The sequence below is a fragment of the Microtus pennsylvanicus genome, chromosome 10 (assembly GCF_037038515.1).
Source record: "Microtus pennsylvanicus isolate mMicPen1 chromosome 10, mMicPen1.hap1, whole genome shotgun sequence".
In the NCBI taxonomy this organism is placed as follows: Eukaryota; Metazoa; Chordata; class Mammalia; order Rodentia; family Cricetidae; genus Microtus; species Microtus pennsylvanicus.
In genome coordinates, this window is record NC_134588.1 from 62,412,128 (window position 1) to 62,428,471 (window position 16,344).

General features: G+C 48.4%; 2 protein-coding genes across 4 annotated transcripts in view; both read left to right on the plus strand.

Moving 5' to 3' along the window:
* Flnb (filamin B) overlaps positions 1–1,582 on the plus strand; it is a 135,399-nt gene extending 133,817 nt beyond the window's left edge. For all 3 annotated transcript variants that reach the window (XM_075988532.1, XM_075988533.1, XM_075988534.1), the window contains one exon: positions 361–1,582. In XM_075988532.1, the coding sequence (XP_075844647.1) occupies positions 361–548 (188 nt within the window). In that variant the 3' untranslated portion in view covers positions 549–1,582. The remainder of the gene's footprint in view (positions 1–360) is intronic.
* On the plus strand, positions 1,377–9,883 carry LOC142858133 (protein SPMIP1). Its single transcript, XM_075987342.1, has 3 exons — positions 1,377–1,432; positions 7,043–7,551; positions 9,701–9,883. The coding sequence occupies exons 1-3, from the start codon at positions 1,377–1,379 to the stop codon at positions 9,817–9,819; spliced, it is 684 nt and encodes a 227-aa protein (XP_075843457.1). The 3' UTR covers positions 9,820–9,883.
* Positions 9,884–16,344: the final 6,461 nt, after the last annotated feature.

A 16,344-nucleotide genomic window follows, 5' to 3' on the forward strand; every position in this document is an offset into this window, starting at 1 on the left:
GAGTGAATTCCAGGACAGTCAGGGCAACAGAGAGCAATCCTGTCTGGAACGCCCCACACACACACACACAAAGAGGTAGTTAGTGGCCTTCCTGATTTGTAACTTAGGTAGAGAAAAGTTTCATGTCTAAGGTCACCAAAGCCAGGGGCAGGGTAGAGGGTGTCAGAGCTGGTGTCGGAATCCAAGTCAGGCTGTGTCTACTGGTAATGGCGATGCTTTGCCACCTGTCAGAGGACTACGGTGTCATCACCCCAGCTCAGCCAGGAATCCTAGCCTCTCTACCTTTGTGAGTCACAACCCTCCCGTACTCTCTCTGATTTGCCTGACTCATTGGTCAATAACAACTTTCTCTTCCCCTAGGGTCCAACATGCTGTTGATCGGGGTCCATGGGCCCACCACCCCCTGTGAAGAGGTCTCCATGAAACATGTGGGCAACCAACAATACAATGTCACATACGTTGTCAAAGAGAGAGGAGACTACGTTCTGGCTGTGAAGTGGGGGGAAGAACACATCCCTGGTAGCCCCTTTCACGTCACTGTACCTTAAAAGAGCTTGCATCCAATCCTGGAGGAATCCTTCCAGTTGCTTTTGTTGCTAGTTTGCAGTTCATTTTTTTACAATGTCCTCAGCCTGCTGGTGGGCCTGAAACCCCACCCCCAAACCTTCCCCCTTCATTCCAAGTGCCTTTAGTGCCCTAGACTTGACTCTTGAGGACATGTGGGACATCATAAGAAACCAAACTGGGTACAAGAAAGTGCAGAGTACTCCAAATCAAGACTCTTGAGTTCACAGGTCTACGAACAGGGCAAGACTGACTGGCTCCCCTAAGCTCCTGGTCTACTCAAGCATTTGCCAAACAAGAATGTCATTGCAGAAGGGGACCCTTGCCAAAGACCCTTACAACCCAATTCCCTCAAGACTAGATGACAATAAGACGTCTAACCCAGATCACATTCCATCTCTGCGCTCCCTCACGGGCCCTGGTCACTTTGACTTCATCCCAAAGCCAACTCAGGTGCAAGAGGCATGCAGAACAACCCTATACCCCATTTTTGGAATTCTGCCCCTGCCTTCTGCTTTATAAACAGCCTTGATGACATGTAGTCATAGCCAGATGCAAGGCCACTGCCAGCTGCCCTCAGAGTCCATGACTTCTGCTAAATGGCAGAGGCCACTGATAAGCTACTGCCGGGCCCCTCTGCAAAAGCTGGAAAAGGTGGGTACCACTGTTATGACCCATGAGAAGCCTTAAGGACCAAGACACTAAGATGTGGCCTCACCTGAGGTCTCTTTAAAGGCTGTGGGAAGCATCACCAGGCTGCCAAATGGTGGGAGCAAATGTTAACAACAAAAACAGGTGTTGTGGATGTTGTCATGGATGTGGCCGGGGTGAAGCGAGTATCCTGCACCAAGACACGGCAGCTGGAGAGGTGTGGGTGGTAAAAGCCACCTGTCAGGAACTGGAGCAGCTGAAGCCGGATGTGAAAGGACACAGGCATAATAGACAGGGAGACCAAACTGGAATCAAATGCCAACTGGAAAGTGTATCTTATAACTTATTAAATAAAGTGTTTGCTGCATATGTAGCTCCCTGTCATTCTTAGAATCTTTGCAATCAGCCTCTCCCCTCTCCTGTCAGTGCGGGCAATGTGATTTGACAATGGGCATGGCTTTTCTTGCAAGCAAAGGGCTGTCTTTTCCTTAGAAGCCAGAGCCAGAATGAGAGTCAAGGGGACTCAAGAGGGTACATGGGCCATGTTACCAACTTGACTTCTTTGGAGTCCTAGATACAAAACCCAGGTAGAGCCGGGTGGTGGTGGCGCATACCTTTAATCCCAGTACTCAGTTGGCAGAGGCAGACAGATCTCTGTGAGTGTAAAGCCAACCTAGTCTACAAGAGCTAGTTCTAGGACAAGCTCAGGAGCTAGAAAAACCCTGTCTCGAAAAGTCAGGTAAAAACTATGGATTTTTTTTTGGAGGGGGGGGTTTCGAGACAGGGTTTCTCTGTGGTTTTGGAGCCTGTCCTGGAACTAGCTCTGTAGACCAGGCTGGTCTCGAACTCACAGAGATCTGCCTGCCTCTGCCTCCCGAGTGCTGGGATTAAAGGCGTGCGCCACCATCGCCATTTTAAGAAATCTTCTTACCTAATACCCATGAATCTGCGATCTCAGAAATGTTTTTCAACCCGTCACATACCTCCACTGCCTTAGACACAGTACTGAGTGGCACCATCTGCCCCTCCCTCGTCCCTGTCCGTGCCAGGAAAAGTGATTGCTGATGACTCATGATATGCTTAGCCTTCCATCTACTGCTCATTACAGCGGTCAGTTGACATTTTACAGATGACAAAACTAACAAGGGTTCAATTTACACCTCACAGTTACAGACCGAGCTCATATGCAAACAGATTTGGGCCTATTCCTTTTGACTCCAGAATGGGAGCGCTACCCTCAAGGCACTGCAGGGAAGCAGCCCAAAGGGAAAGAGTTGCAGGAGCCCTACAAAAGCCCTTGGCAGTACCCATGGTGACCCCAAAGCCATCAGTCTGGGAATAAGGGGAGTGGGGATTCAGGCAAGGGAATCTGGATCATTTTTACTGGTATGCATGTGTACAGGACAGGGTCTTGTGTGTTCCAGGCTAGCCTGGAACGCCTATGTAACCCACAAGGAATGTGAACATCTTTTTGTATGTATGCTGTGCCGGGAGCAAACCCTGAACTTTGTATGTGACAGACAAGTGCTCTGCCAACTAAACTACATCCCCTACTCTGCTTTCTGTGTTGTATTTTTGTTGTGGTTGTTTGTTTTTCCTGCTCTACCTGGCTGCCTAGTGGAATGATTTGTTTTCCTCTGAGATTAGAGGGGAGGGGAGGGGAGGCAGAGGCACCCTTTCTCCTCTGTGCCTTGAAGTCTGTCCTAGACTCCTAGCCTCTGTAAGGCTTTGGGCCACGAAGAGTCCACGCAGATACCTGTCTAGTGTGATACTGGCTTTGCCATAGAGGCACAAGGATGCCACCATTCCTTTATTCCCCTCTAGCCTGACTAGGTTTGCTGGGAGAAGCCGAATTTGTACAATAACCGCATTGACTTTGGTGTAAGGTGTCCCAGAATCTAAACACTGTCTTGTAACTGGCCATCTGAGCATGCCTCCTTTGGCTGGTTCCCATGATCTATAGATCCCACCGGGAATCTGTGGGAACACTTCTTTACTGGTTACTTTGTGTGAACAACCCCTCCTGGCAGTGATACGCCTCATACATGGTGTGTGTGAGTGAGCTGGTTGTAGGCACCTGGTGGGTGATGATAGTTTTACCTTAGGGGTACAACCCTGCCGTTGCTGCCTGTGACATCAGGGCCTACAGGGTGGAGACCTGTTGTTCTCAGTGCCTAGAACCAGAGGGCAGCTCTTATCTGCACCTGGGCGTGGTTACTATGGAAACAGGCTATTGTTTGTGTCAATACCCTGAAAACTTTGAAACTTGGTGGGCCTGGTGCCAGGTCCTTCCTGACTTGATGTTTGCCTGTTCCCCAGCTGAAGCTGATGAGTCTAGGAAGTTACACCAGTGGCCAATGGAATTGCAGCCAGTACCCACCCTGCCCTACCCATCCTGGGAGCCCACATTGTCCTCTGCAGCTCAGGGAAGTGCTTACCAAGATGATTTCAGGGGGCAAATGTTCATTAATAGCACACTTATACATATTAGTCCTTGGCCCCTTGTTTTCGGACTTCAGAAGGGGCCTTGAGAGCCACATTTTGATTCATTTGTTATACAATTCAGTACACAGGGATTTGATTTCCTTTGAAAATTGCTCGGCCTTAAGAATCAACAGAATCAAAAACATGGGTGTTCTAGCCCTGTACCTTCAGGTTGTTTCTTACAACTTGCAAAGCCAACACTGGGCAGGTGGATTTTTCTGGGTTTTGTTTTAGATTATCTTTGTTGTTGTTGTTAATTTGTGAGCAGATCTAATACAAGTGCTCTACCTCTGAGCCGTGCCCCCAGCTCAATCCCTGAAATCTGTATTTAAGTGGGAGAATAAGAGAGTTGGGAATATAACACAGCTCAGTGGTAGAACACGTGAGTTCCGTCCCAGCACCCACATGAGGAGGCTGGGCATAATAGCATCCACCAGATGTTCCCCATGCTGTTCCGGAAGGTGTGACAGCTGGGTCCCCAGGCTCCTTGACCAGCTGGCCTAACCTAACGTGGCTAGTTCCAAACCACCTCAAAAAACAAGGTGGGCATCGCCTAATAAAATTTAATAATTTTTTCTTACAAATGTCAAAAGTAGAGGCAGGGAAGGCTCTAAGCAAGCTGGATTCAGTTTTTCTCTTTGGCCTTTCCCTAAATATCTGGCCAAATGCATGGTGGGAAGGATCGTAGCAAACAAAAGCTCCTTCTCTGCTTTGTCTGGGCCCCCAAGCCCATGGGGACCAGCTCATGTACATGGAATTTAGGAGACCCACCCCTCACACCCATTTTCTCTTCCTCAGCATTCTCCAAGGCAGCCAGGAGCCTGGAATTTACAAGTCTGACTTGTGGCACGTATCCCAGGGTGCTCTGAGCTTTGGACTTGTTTATCTCTCCAGGACAAAGAATCTTCTGGTCCTTTATTGCCCATGTTTCCCCTGTCTGACCACCCGCCCTTCTACCGCACCAGGATGCCTTGCCTCGCCCAGTCACCACTGAGGTGGGGCACATTCTTTGGGTCCAGCTAAACCTGGGCAGGGTGTGCTCAGAGAGAATAGTGTGACAGAGGCTCCGGGCAACAGAATGACCCAGCATGTGAGGATTTGCAAGCAGCGTGTCCCATGTAACAATTTCAGGTCTGGATTTCAGTCCCAGCCCTGTGGCTTGCCAGCTGAGTCATCTCAGGCAGTGGCCTCTGTGTTCTCATCTGTAAAATGGGGAGAGAGTGGGACTTTATATTCTAAGCCAAGAGAAACACCTCTCCTCTCAGCCCATTTACCACCCCCTGCCCCCAACAGACCTAGGTAAGCCAGGACTTCCAGGGCGCCTAGAAGGATGTTGCAGTAACTTGGCTCCCCAAAGTGGAGAGGAATGGGTGTTCTTTTGAGAGAAAGCTGGCCTGTGGGGAAAGACAATATGATGGTTCTAAGCCCAGGCTAGAAGAGTCACATCCTGCTCTGTCCTGACTTCCCCCAAGCCACTCGCCCTAACATAACACTTGCCTCGTGTGGGGCTTAGGAGAAGCCATGGGGCTGTGGAGCCAGAGCCTGGCTGAGGGCTGGATCTGACATTATCAGTGGGAACTTGTGAAGTCTTCGGCAAAGGGTTCAAGTTAAACAGTCCCAGCCCTGCAGCCAACCAGCCAAGACACCCCAGGGAATGGCCTCTGAACCTCAGTGCCCACATCTGTAAAATGGGAAAATACGTTGGAGATGGACATCCATGCTCTGCCGGGCACAGCCAGGAAGGCATGGGACTTCTGTTCAGATGCAATTCCGGGCAGCTAGTAGAACAATCAGGGTTTGCAGCCTGACCTAAGAGCCAAGAAGTCACCCAAAGCCCTCAGAAGGAGGTAGAGTATCTGCCCAAGCACATGTGCTAAATGCCTGTAGACCAGACCAAACTGAGGCACAACAAATTGGTTTTTTTGCCTTCTAGGTTTTTCTTTTTTCTTTCTTTTCTTTTTCTTTTTTTAAGTTTTTCTTATATATCCTGGTCACAGCCCTGAAAGTCTGACAGGTATAGGATCCTGTCCCAGTGCAAGCATTTAATGTCACTGGACACCCCCCCCCCATTTTCCACATCTGATTGGACACCTGTAAGCAGTGTGCTAAAGAAGCAAAGGGCCCAGTCTGGGGCCTTTGTGAAATAGCAGTGGTCTGGTCCATGAATAAGGAGATGGCTGAAGGCCTCAGAGCACAGCATAGTGCCCGGTCAGGCAGGTACATAGTACATCCCAGATGGCATTAATGGAGATTGCCCCACAAACCAGAATCTGCCCAAGGCTTTATACACCGCGAGACACTCTTCTCATACTAAGGTCTGCTCCCACCGTCATCGTGTGCACAGATAGGCGGGCTACTAGCTAGCAGGTGGCAGGGCTGAGCCTCTGATGGGTGAGACTACAGAACTGCCATGACACTCCCCTTAACCACATACCCAAGCTTCAAGACGGTAGGGGATGGACCTTCTGTTAGTTCATCTGGGTGCCTGATATAGCAAGTCACTTCAGGGTCCATTGTGTGGAAGAAGGCATGACTCCTGTGTGTCCCCTGGGAATACTTGGCATATGATTCCCTGGTAAAGAATGGGACACCCCCACCTGCCACTTGTCACCCTGGAAGGGTCATGGGTCCAGTCTCTGCTCTCTTTTTTAAATTTATTATTAAAAACTAAGTGTGCGGGCTGGAGACATGGCTCAGTGGTTAAGAGCACTGGCTGCTCTTCCAGAGGGCGTGAGTTCAATTCCCAGCAACCCCATGGTGGTTCACAACCATCTGTAATGAGATCTGGCACCCTCTTCTGGTGTGTGGGCATACACGGAGGCAGAATGTTGTATACATAATAAACAAACAAATAAATCTGTATACATAATAAACAAACAAATAAATAAATTTTTTAAGAAACCTAAGTGTGCTTGTGTGTGTGCGTACATGCATGTGTGTGTATGTGTGTGTATGTATGTGTGCATGCATCCTGTGACGTGTGTGAGGAGACGCCTGAAGGAGTCAGAGGACAGCTTTTGGGAGCCAGTTCTCTCCCTCTGCCCTGAGTTCCAGGACGGAACTCAGGCCATTGATTGGGCTTACATGACAGAACCCTTACCCACGGAGCCATCTTACTGGACCGTGGTTCTGCTTTCTCTTTCAACTTGACCTGGCCTGGCTTAGCAGTAGGTGACGCTAGTCCCCTCAGGATCCTACCCTGTCCTATCTAGCAGGGCTGTCTAGCAGCCCTGGCAACTTGACTCTCATTGGCTACATGTTTCCTTGGAGACAGACACCATCCATCCAAACACAGACAAGCTTCAAGAAGAAGAATCTTCCTTCCCACCTCTGGGCTCCATAGCATAAGGGAGATGTTCAACTCCTTAAACCAGGGTGCTTGGGAAGAGCGAATAAAGAAGGAGATGGTTGCTCGGGCCACCTGGAATACCCGCTATGGTCACAAGTACCTGAAAGAGGGGTCCAGAACCAGGAAGCAGGCCTGGCAGGCACCCTGTGGGTCAGTCTTGAAAGCAGGCCCAGTGCCTGCCACTGGCTCCCCTGTCAGAAAAGAGGTACAGGTGAGATGGCCAGAGAGCAAGGGGGTCCAGGACCAGCTGTTCAAAACAGGAGGTGTCCAGGGAGACAGAGCGAGGCAGCCCAGGGGATTTCCTCGATACTCAGCAGCCCAAGGCAGGCCAGAGGACTTGGAAATGAGGCACCCCACCCCAGCCACCCTGAAGCTGCTCTTCCAAGGCATCTCCCATGATGGCCAGGGCCGGACCCTGTACCTCAAGGAGCGAAATCGCCTGATACCAGAGAAGAAGTACAAGTACCCAATGGTGTCTTCCTGGGAGTATGGCTGGCATGTGGGTAAGACCGTGCACTCTTCCTCCCCAACCTCACTCTTCATCATCTCGCTCCTGACACAAAGAACCAAATGAACTCACCACCCTACATGTGGACCAGGAGACCTCCTCCTATGCACATGCACATAGTTTCTGGCTTGTTCCCTAGAACACACCCTGCCTCCCTTTCTTCTTCTTCTTCTTCTTCTTCTTCTTCTTCTTCTTCTTCTTCTTCTTCTTCTTCTTCTTCTTCTTCTTCTTCTTCTTCTTCCTCCTCCTCCTCCTCCTTCTCCTCCTCCTCCTTTTATTTTTGTTTGTTTGTTTATTTTGTTTTTGTTTTTTGAGACAGGGTTTCTCTGTGGCTTTGGAGCCTGTCCTGGAACTAGCTCTTGTAGACCAGGCTGGACTCGAACACAGAGATCTGCCCGCCTCTGCCTCCCAAGTGCTTGGATTAAAGGCATGTGCCACCACCGCCCCGCCTCCCCTTCCTTTACCAGGCTTCACTACATGCTATCTCTGCTAGGAAACCTTCCCAGGGCTTTCTAGGCAGACTCACTGAGCCCACTTGGTGCTTCTGCAGCTTGGTGAGCCTACAGAAGCTGCTAAGGCAGAAGTCCCTAGGCATGAACCAGAGAGCAAAACAAACATGGTCTCTTACTCCATGAAAGGCAGACAAGAAGTAGATATAGACTGTGGGCACAGGCAGCAGCCATGTTGTGAGGTTTTGGTTTGGTTTTGTTTGTTCCTTATAGGGTGTAGGAGTCAGTTGTTGAAAGTTGGGGATGGGATACAGGCCATTGTACACATCCTAAGCAAGTGCTCCACACTGAACCTCGGCCTGTTTCTGCACATCTAACTAGCTCCCACAGATGCAGCCGATGCTGCCTGTCTGTGAACCACACTGACCATCAAAGCTGTGAGAATAAGAGATAACTCAGGATTGGGGGACTATTCTGGCAGACAGAAAACAGGAAGGCCCCCTACAGAGTCTTGTCCTGGGTAGTGACTTTGCATAGTGTTCTTCCAAAAAGAACCTGCTGGCCTGAACTCACAGAGAGCATCTCAGGGAAGTGGCCAGCACCTCCTCTCCTGCTCTGCCTCACAGGCCCACGCTCACTGCCTGCAAACAGGCTGTGTTGGTAGATTTTGCAAATACGCACACAGGATACAAAGGCTCATTTGAATTCTAGGTAACAAATAACTTTTTGTGTGAGCATACAGTAAATATGGTATGACCGTACTCTAAAGATTACTCATAACTATCTGCAATCCAAATGTGAATGGGTAGTCTATGCTCTATCTAGCAACCTAGGCTCGAGAATGTCAGTAGCCATGCTGGTAACCTGCTTCTGAATGTTCGCTGACTGTGAGGGTCATGTTGGATTGTAGCCAGAAGGCAGACCGTCATCTGCTTAAGCTCAAAGCTCCTCCCATAATCTCTAGAACATTTCATAAACCTCTGACATCACACCCTGAACCCAAACCCAATTCAGGAGTCACTTGGGGAACAGATAAAAGACCTTCTGCTGACTGATTCTGTCCCCTACCCTAATTATAAACAGAGAGATGCAGCTCATCCAAGAGGGTGCAAAGAAGGCACAGGAAAGAGTCGGGACATTATCTGGGTCCCAGCTGGGTCGGTCAGAAATTTCCTTATGTATATATAAAACAACTGACTAATACCTCACACATAGAAAGTGCACAATAAAGTGGTAACAAGCATTGTGTTTATTAGTGTTATTATTAAATTATGACTGTTACTACTGGTTCAACAGGCAGGATCTGCAGTGGTGGGCATCTGAGGATCTCGTTTGGCCTTAGGCAGCCCCTAGAGACTTTGCTGTTCAGTGGGCTAGTGGGACAGTCTGACTGTAGTAGCAGGAAGGTGAAGCATGGCGGATGAGCTTGGAGCTGGGTGAAGGGCCCAGCTGATTAGTGGCTGGAATGACTTAAGTGCTGGCAAACACAGATCCTGATGGGGCCAGAGCAAGGTCTTGACGTTCCACGCTGTGCACGCACTAGCTGTTGGGTCACAAGTTCTGAGCATCCTCAGGAAGGGGCCAGGGACAAGGAGAGGCAGTGGCTACTCCTGCATGACAGAAGAGTTGCCTCCTGAAGGTCTAGCAGGAGGATGGTGATGACTCCTTTTCATCCGGGCCCCTGCTGTGTTCTAGGGGATGTCATGAAAAACTACAGTACTCCAGCTCATGCCAGAACTCAACCCATCGCCAAGTCGTTTTACATCAAAAGTAGCATTTTCCATGTTCCGCGGCGGACAGATGACCTCATGTGAACTTGGCCTGGGAAAGGCCTTGGTGGCTCCTTTTCCCTAACTGGACCAGCCAGGTGGGTGATGCTCCATGTTCTGCTGAGCCCCGCTTCCTTGGCTGAGAGTGACGTGAAGAAGTGACCACAGACGTACACCTCTGGCGTGTACTGTTGGCCTATGTTGTGGCTCCTGTCTACACACAGAGAATTCCACTCCTTACAAAGCTGCCCCCACCCTGCCATCACTAGCAACGCTGCTCCTTTTCCTGGGGAAGACAAGGAGATGCAAAGTTGCATCAGCAGGACTGGACAGTGGAGAAATTGGCTTAGCCCACAAGGTGTTAAGGAAAGCAACGATCTCCTAGTGTTTATTACTCTACATTGGACTGATGGGATCTCTAGGAGAGTTGCTCTGTCCCAGTGTATCCTACAGTTCAGGGAAGAATTTGCCATCTTCTCTGGTGGCTTCCCTCACCCCTGCATCAGTCAGAGATGCCCTGCTTCATGGGCTGCAACAAGCAGCCCCTACGTCCCAACTATTTAAACAAATAAAGATACGTTTCTTTTTCCTTCATTTTCAAAGACTCGTTGAAGATGTATTTGTCCCACCAGAGTCCAGTCTAATGTGGAGTGAACAGCTTCCTAGGTACTCATCTAGAGAAGACACTGCCCTCATCTGGTGGCTCTGGCAATGACACACATCAGAATCATTTTAGAGTCCTCTGTGTCCAGGGAAAGGGAAGAAAGAGAGTGTAAAGACACTGGAAATATGTGGGGGTTTTGTTCACTTGATTTTTCTGAGGCAAGGGTTCATGTAGAACTCAGGCTGACCTGGAACTCTTGCGTGAACTTCCCACGGCTTCCAGAACCATGAGTGGCCAAGCCGGCCAGCATACCCACTCTTAACCCAGGAAGGAATGAAGAGAAAGAACCTCTAAACATCTAGCCCATCTCTTCCACAACCAGTGTGTGCTATCCTGGAGCCATGGCCATAACATAAAACTCCCTGTATCCTGTTGTAGTAGTTTTCCTAGGCTATGAAAATCTAGGAGGCCTCGAACAACAGAAATTCACTGTGTTGCCGCTCTCAAGGCTGGAGGTCCAATAACCAAGGGCTCCACGGAGCCATGCTCCCTTGGATCTGGAAGAGGAGCCCCTTCCTGCCTCCTTCATGCCTCTCATGCCTTGAGGGCAGACTTGTCCTCTTCGGCTTGCCACAGCGCTGCTCTAAATTGCCTTCAGTGTCACACGGGTTAGGGTGACCTGTCCTCACACCCCTGTTGTATAAGGATCTCAGACATGTTGGACTGGGGCCCACACCACTCTAGATGATGTCACCTACTGTTTCTAAATCAGGTGACAGCAAGAGACACTGTCGGTGAGGACTTCAACATACTCCTAATTCAGGGCATTACCCCTGCCCTCTGATAGCCAGTCCTTACAGGGTCCATTATCGGAGCCATCTTACTGGGTCTTCCTCTGTTCGCTTGGAAAGCACTCCCAGGCATAATCCCATGGAAATAGTGGTCCATGAAATCCCATCACATACTGTCATTGCAGTATCTTGTTGCTTAGGAGACATCCATCTGTAGGGATCCCAAACCCTCACATAGCTCTTTGCAAAAACCAAAATGTTCACGGGTTTTCCTTAACTCAGGGCATTGTGGAGCTCTCCATCCTAGTCAAAAGGGGGCAGCCCCTCCGTCTGAACAGAGAGTGAACTGGACAAACGAGTCTCTCAAGAGCCACCACTAGGGGAATTCTCCAGGCCTTCACTAGTTGCTCATTACCCTGCAATCTCACAGACAACCAGACCACATAAAATACTAAGTACAACTAATTTTCCCTCATCAATCTTGACAACAATCTTGAGAGAGAGGAAAAGACAGACAGTGTGACCAAGGCCCATGGCACTCACACAGCAGCCTGACATGACAGAGTCGCTGGACAAACACACCTGCTGAATTTATTCAAACACCAATAACTCACTGGATTCTCTGGGGCCCTTGGATTGAAAGCGCAGGGCTTTGGCTGGGCTCCTGGGACAGAAGAGGGCATATCTTGGAACTCACAGAGTGAGGAGGGCTGTGGTGAGGAAGGTGAATAGCTCCGGAGCACAGAGAAAGCTCCCTGCAGCAGGTCACTAAACAACATCACACTTTGTAACCCTTTGGCACAGTGCCTGACTCTATCCATGTGTGTGATGAATTGTGATTTTTCTCTAGCAACAAGTACACAGGTTGCTCTGGAGAGGACAGATGAACATTCTGTATATCCACTCTTCCCTACTAAATGACCATCTTGGGTGGGAAGTGTTTCCTCAGTTATCCCAGGGGCAGTACCATGTAACTAGCGCCAAGCTAAAGGTGTGGGCTGAAATGTAGATTCATTATAAACGGGTGCTATCCCTAATTTTTATGCCTAAAATATCCCTAGAAAACAAGCCAAAAAGGACCAAGGGGTGGACACTTAGCTTGGATAGTAGACTGATTGCCTGGCTTGCATAAGGTCCTGGGTTCAACCCTTAGGCCCCCAGCACCACATACAGGAGGCCTGATGAAACATTCCCATAACCACAGCGCTTGAATGTGGAAGCAGAAGGATCAGAAGTCCAAAGTCACCTCCTTGTTTGCACAGCAAACGCAAGGCCACCTACAATACCCGAGACTCTGTACCAAAATGGAAGAAGAAAGGTAGGGAAGGAGGAGGTCTGGAGAAATGTCTCAGCAGTCAAGAATGTTTGCTGTGTAATCCTGTGAACTAGAGTTTAGATTCCTGTGTTTCTGTAACATCCTGTAGCCCCGGCAGGGCAGCTGGGAAGATCACTGGGGTTAAGTTCACACAGAGCCTGCCTCAGAGAAACAGATGAGACGTGATAGAGGATGACGCTCTCACCTCTTTTGGCTTTAGGCGTGCAGATCCGTGCACACGTGCATGCCCACATTCATATGGAAACGCACGCAGAAAAGGGGATAGAAGAAGAGAGATGGGGGGCTGGAGAGATGGCTCAGTGGTTAAGAGCATTGCCTGTTCTTCCAAAGGTCCTGAGTTCAATTCCCAGCAACCACATGGTGGCTCACAACCATCTGTAAAGAGGTCTGGTGCCCTCTTCTGGCCTGCAGACATGCACACAGGCAGAATAAATAAATAAAAAAAAATAAAAAAAAAAGAAGAAGAGAGATGGGAAAGGCGGGCAGGCGGATAGGCCGTCTATGTACTTAGCAAACACCCATGTGGAATTTGCACGCATTTTTTCTAAGCCTGCATCTCCAATTTGGTATTCGTGAGTCACACGTGTGTCACTGAGCACATTAAATGCCTTATGCACACTGATATAGTCTCTGAGGATAAAAGGCACCTGGGTGTGTGTGTCTCTGTGTTTGCTTTTTGAAGATTGAGTACGGTAGGGAATATGAACAAGCCCATCAATAAGTCTAAGACTGATATGACGGACTGTTTGAGTCAGGTTTTCCTGTGAAGGCCTGGAGTGAACGTTGTCCGGCTGGCAGTCAGCTGGCCCCACCCACACAGATGTTCAACTGTACTGCTGTAAGGCAAACACAACCAGAGAGCACTCAAAAGCGCTGGGTGTGGCGGTGAGCCTATAAACCAGCAAAGACCCAAATCAGAGTCGGACCGGCTGGATTTGACCCCCACACACTGACCCTCGGGCTTAAATTTATAAAATACGTTAGTTTATTTTTCAAAACTATGGTCGCTGGATGATTTCAAATTGTCTATTGGCTCACAGTTTGCTTGCATTACCCAAGTCTACCCTGAACAATACTGATAGAACTCGGGGTTGTCAGTGATGAGGAGTGCGGGCGGGCGCATGTGCGCGAGAACGAGCAGGGCAAGATGTATGAACTTCCATGACAGCCTAACAGGGATCCCTAGCCAGCGCCCCGCTCTAGGAGAGAGTACGGATACAAAGAGCATTGGCTGCTTCCTGGGTCATCATCCTAAACTCCGTGACTAAGCCGAAGTTTCCAGAAAAGCCACCAGGTGGCGATAGAAGAGCGTACGCACTGGCTTTGGCCCAGCATTTTACTGTTCATCCCTACTTGGATTTCCTCGCCTGTGTTAGAGGACACTCAAGAGATTGTGACCTTTGGAGGCACATACACCTGGATTTGATTCTGGCTCTGCTAGCAAGGCAAGTCAAGAGTCCTGTTAGGACTCTCCTGGTTCCTGGTTCCATTCCTGGGTTCATTCCTCTATTAACGTTGAAAATTTTTATTTTTTTATCTATGTTTTTTACAAAAGAAAACATTAACAGTATGTATTAAATTTTTCTTCAACTAGAAACTTATCATTTCTGTGACCCTTAAAATTATTGTGTTCCTCAACCCACACCCCAGAAGCTGTGCCTACCCCTGCGCAATAAATGAGTAAACCCTGGGCTCTATATTCTCTAGCTGGATGACCTTGGGGAAGTTGCTTGACTTCTCAGCTATAGAATGTGTATAACATCAGGCATCACCTCCTCACCTTGTGCTTGGAATTCCATGAGATAGCAAAGGCTACAACTTTTTACACTGATGTTCTAATTTTTATTATGGGGGTATTATAATTATTATTTATTTATGGGGGTATGTTTACATGTGGAGGTCAGAGGACAACTTGAAGGAATTGATTCTTTCCTTCCATCAAGTCTGTTCTGGATCAGGTTCAAGTTGTTGGGTTTGGCAACAAAAGTCTTTACCTTCTGAGTCATTCCACCTGCCCAGGTAACATCTTTTGAGGGCACAGCCTAGGGGCTAAAGATGTAACTCAGTGAGTAGAGTGTTTGCCTAGTGTACATAAAGTGCTAAGATTGACCTCCAGCACTGCGTAAAACCTTGCAGTGTGGTCAGTATCTATAATACCAACATTCAGAAGGTGGAGCGGGAAGATCAGAAGTTCAAGGTCACCTTCTGCTACGTAGTCAAGTTTGAGACCAACCTGAGATAGAGGGGATCTTTTCTCAGAAGAGAGAGAGAGAGAGAGAGAGAGAGAGAGAGAGAGAGAGAGAGAGAGACAGAGAGACAGAGAGACACAGAGAGAGACAGGGAGAGAGAGAAAGGAAGAGAGAGGAAGGGAGAGAGAGGAAGGGAGAGAAAGGGAGGGAGAGAAAGGGAGGGAGGGAGGGAGAAAAAAAGGAAGGGAAGGAGACAGACTGGAGTGGCTTTGCAAATGCCAGCTATTATTTGTGGTTTTGTCTTGAAGTCTACTTCTAGCTTGTAAAAAGCAGATCTGAGATCGCAAGTAAATGACCGTACAATTCAAAATATTTTGGCAAGCAAAAAGTGTTTGCTGCAAAAGGTGCACAGTCAAATCAAGCAGACAAGCACACCCTGGGTTTTTATTCCTAATGCAAACAGGCCCTGTGCCTCACTCTGAACTTGGCCTCACATTCTTACATGATTGACTAATTTATTTTTTTTAAATATAATGCTTATTTATTTATTTATTTATTTATTTAAGATTTCTGTCTCTTCCCCACCTGATTGGCTAATTTAAAGTGGTACAATTGCTAAGCAGAATACAATTTTGAGCATCAAGGGCAACCTTGAACTCATGTTTTGATTTCAAGAAGTATTGTCCCTGGAGAATTTTACACACGCATGCACACACACACACACACACACACACACACCATTAATATGACATTAATAACACATTTATATGATGTCTTGTCTTAGTTAACTCCTCCATAGACTCAATATATCTCCCACACACAGCAACCTGTTGGGATCACAGGCTCATATCACTCAGCCAGAAGCCAAGCAAGATTGGTGAACATGTGCCAAGCAAGGAGTCCTTGGGATGCAGAGGTGTGTGTGTTTATGTGTGTGTTTGTGTGTGTGCATGTGTGCATGTGTGTGCTTGTGTGTGCATGTGTTTGCTTGTGTGTGCATGCATGTGTGTGCATGTGGGGGGGGGCACAGATTCAGACCCTTATGCCCTTGCTTTCTTAGAGTTCCTTAATTTTCATAGTTTCTCTGAATCTAACAGGTTGAAGCCACAGCTGCCAAAGTCCCATGAATGTGATCCACAGATAAGTGACTTAGAAATGCTGGCTTCTTCGTGATAATAAATAGGAGTCAACTCAGCAGCTGATTCAGATGTGAGCTTCTGTCAGTGGCTCCGCTTTCCGTCCATACACCTGCCCGAACCTGGTTCCCTTTCCTTGATTTGGGAGGAACGGAATACGGCCACCAATTTGGCCACTGTGTGTGTGTACTTATACATATCCACACATGTGTGTGAGGAGGCCAGAGATCTATGCTGGGTATGATTCTCTTTACTCCACCTTCTTTTTGAGACAGGGTCTCTCACTGAACTTGGAGCTCACCAATTCAACAAGACTGCCTAGCCAACAAACCCTAGAGATGTTTCCAGCACTAGTATCACTGGCACATGCCACCATGCCCAGCGTCTTTCCTGGGTGCTGGGGATTTGAACTCAGATCCTCATGCTTGCCCTGCTAGCTCTTTACCGTAGAGTCATCTCCCCCGCCCCGGCAACTGCCCTTTATACTTGCCTTCCTCAACTCAAGGAAGAGATC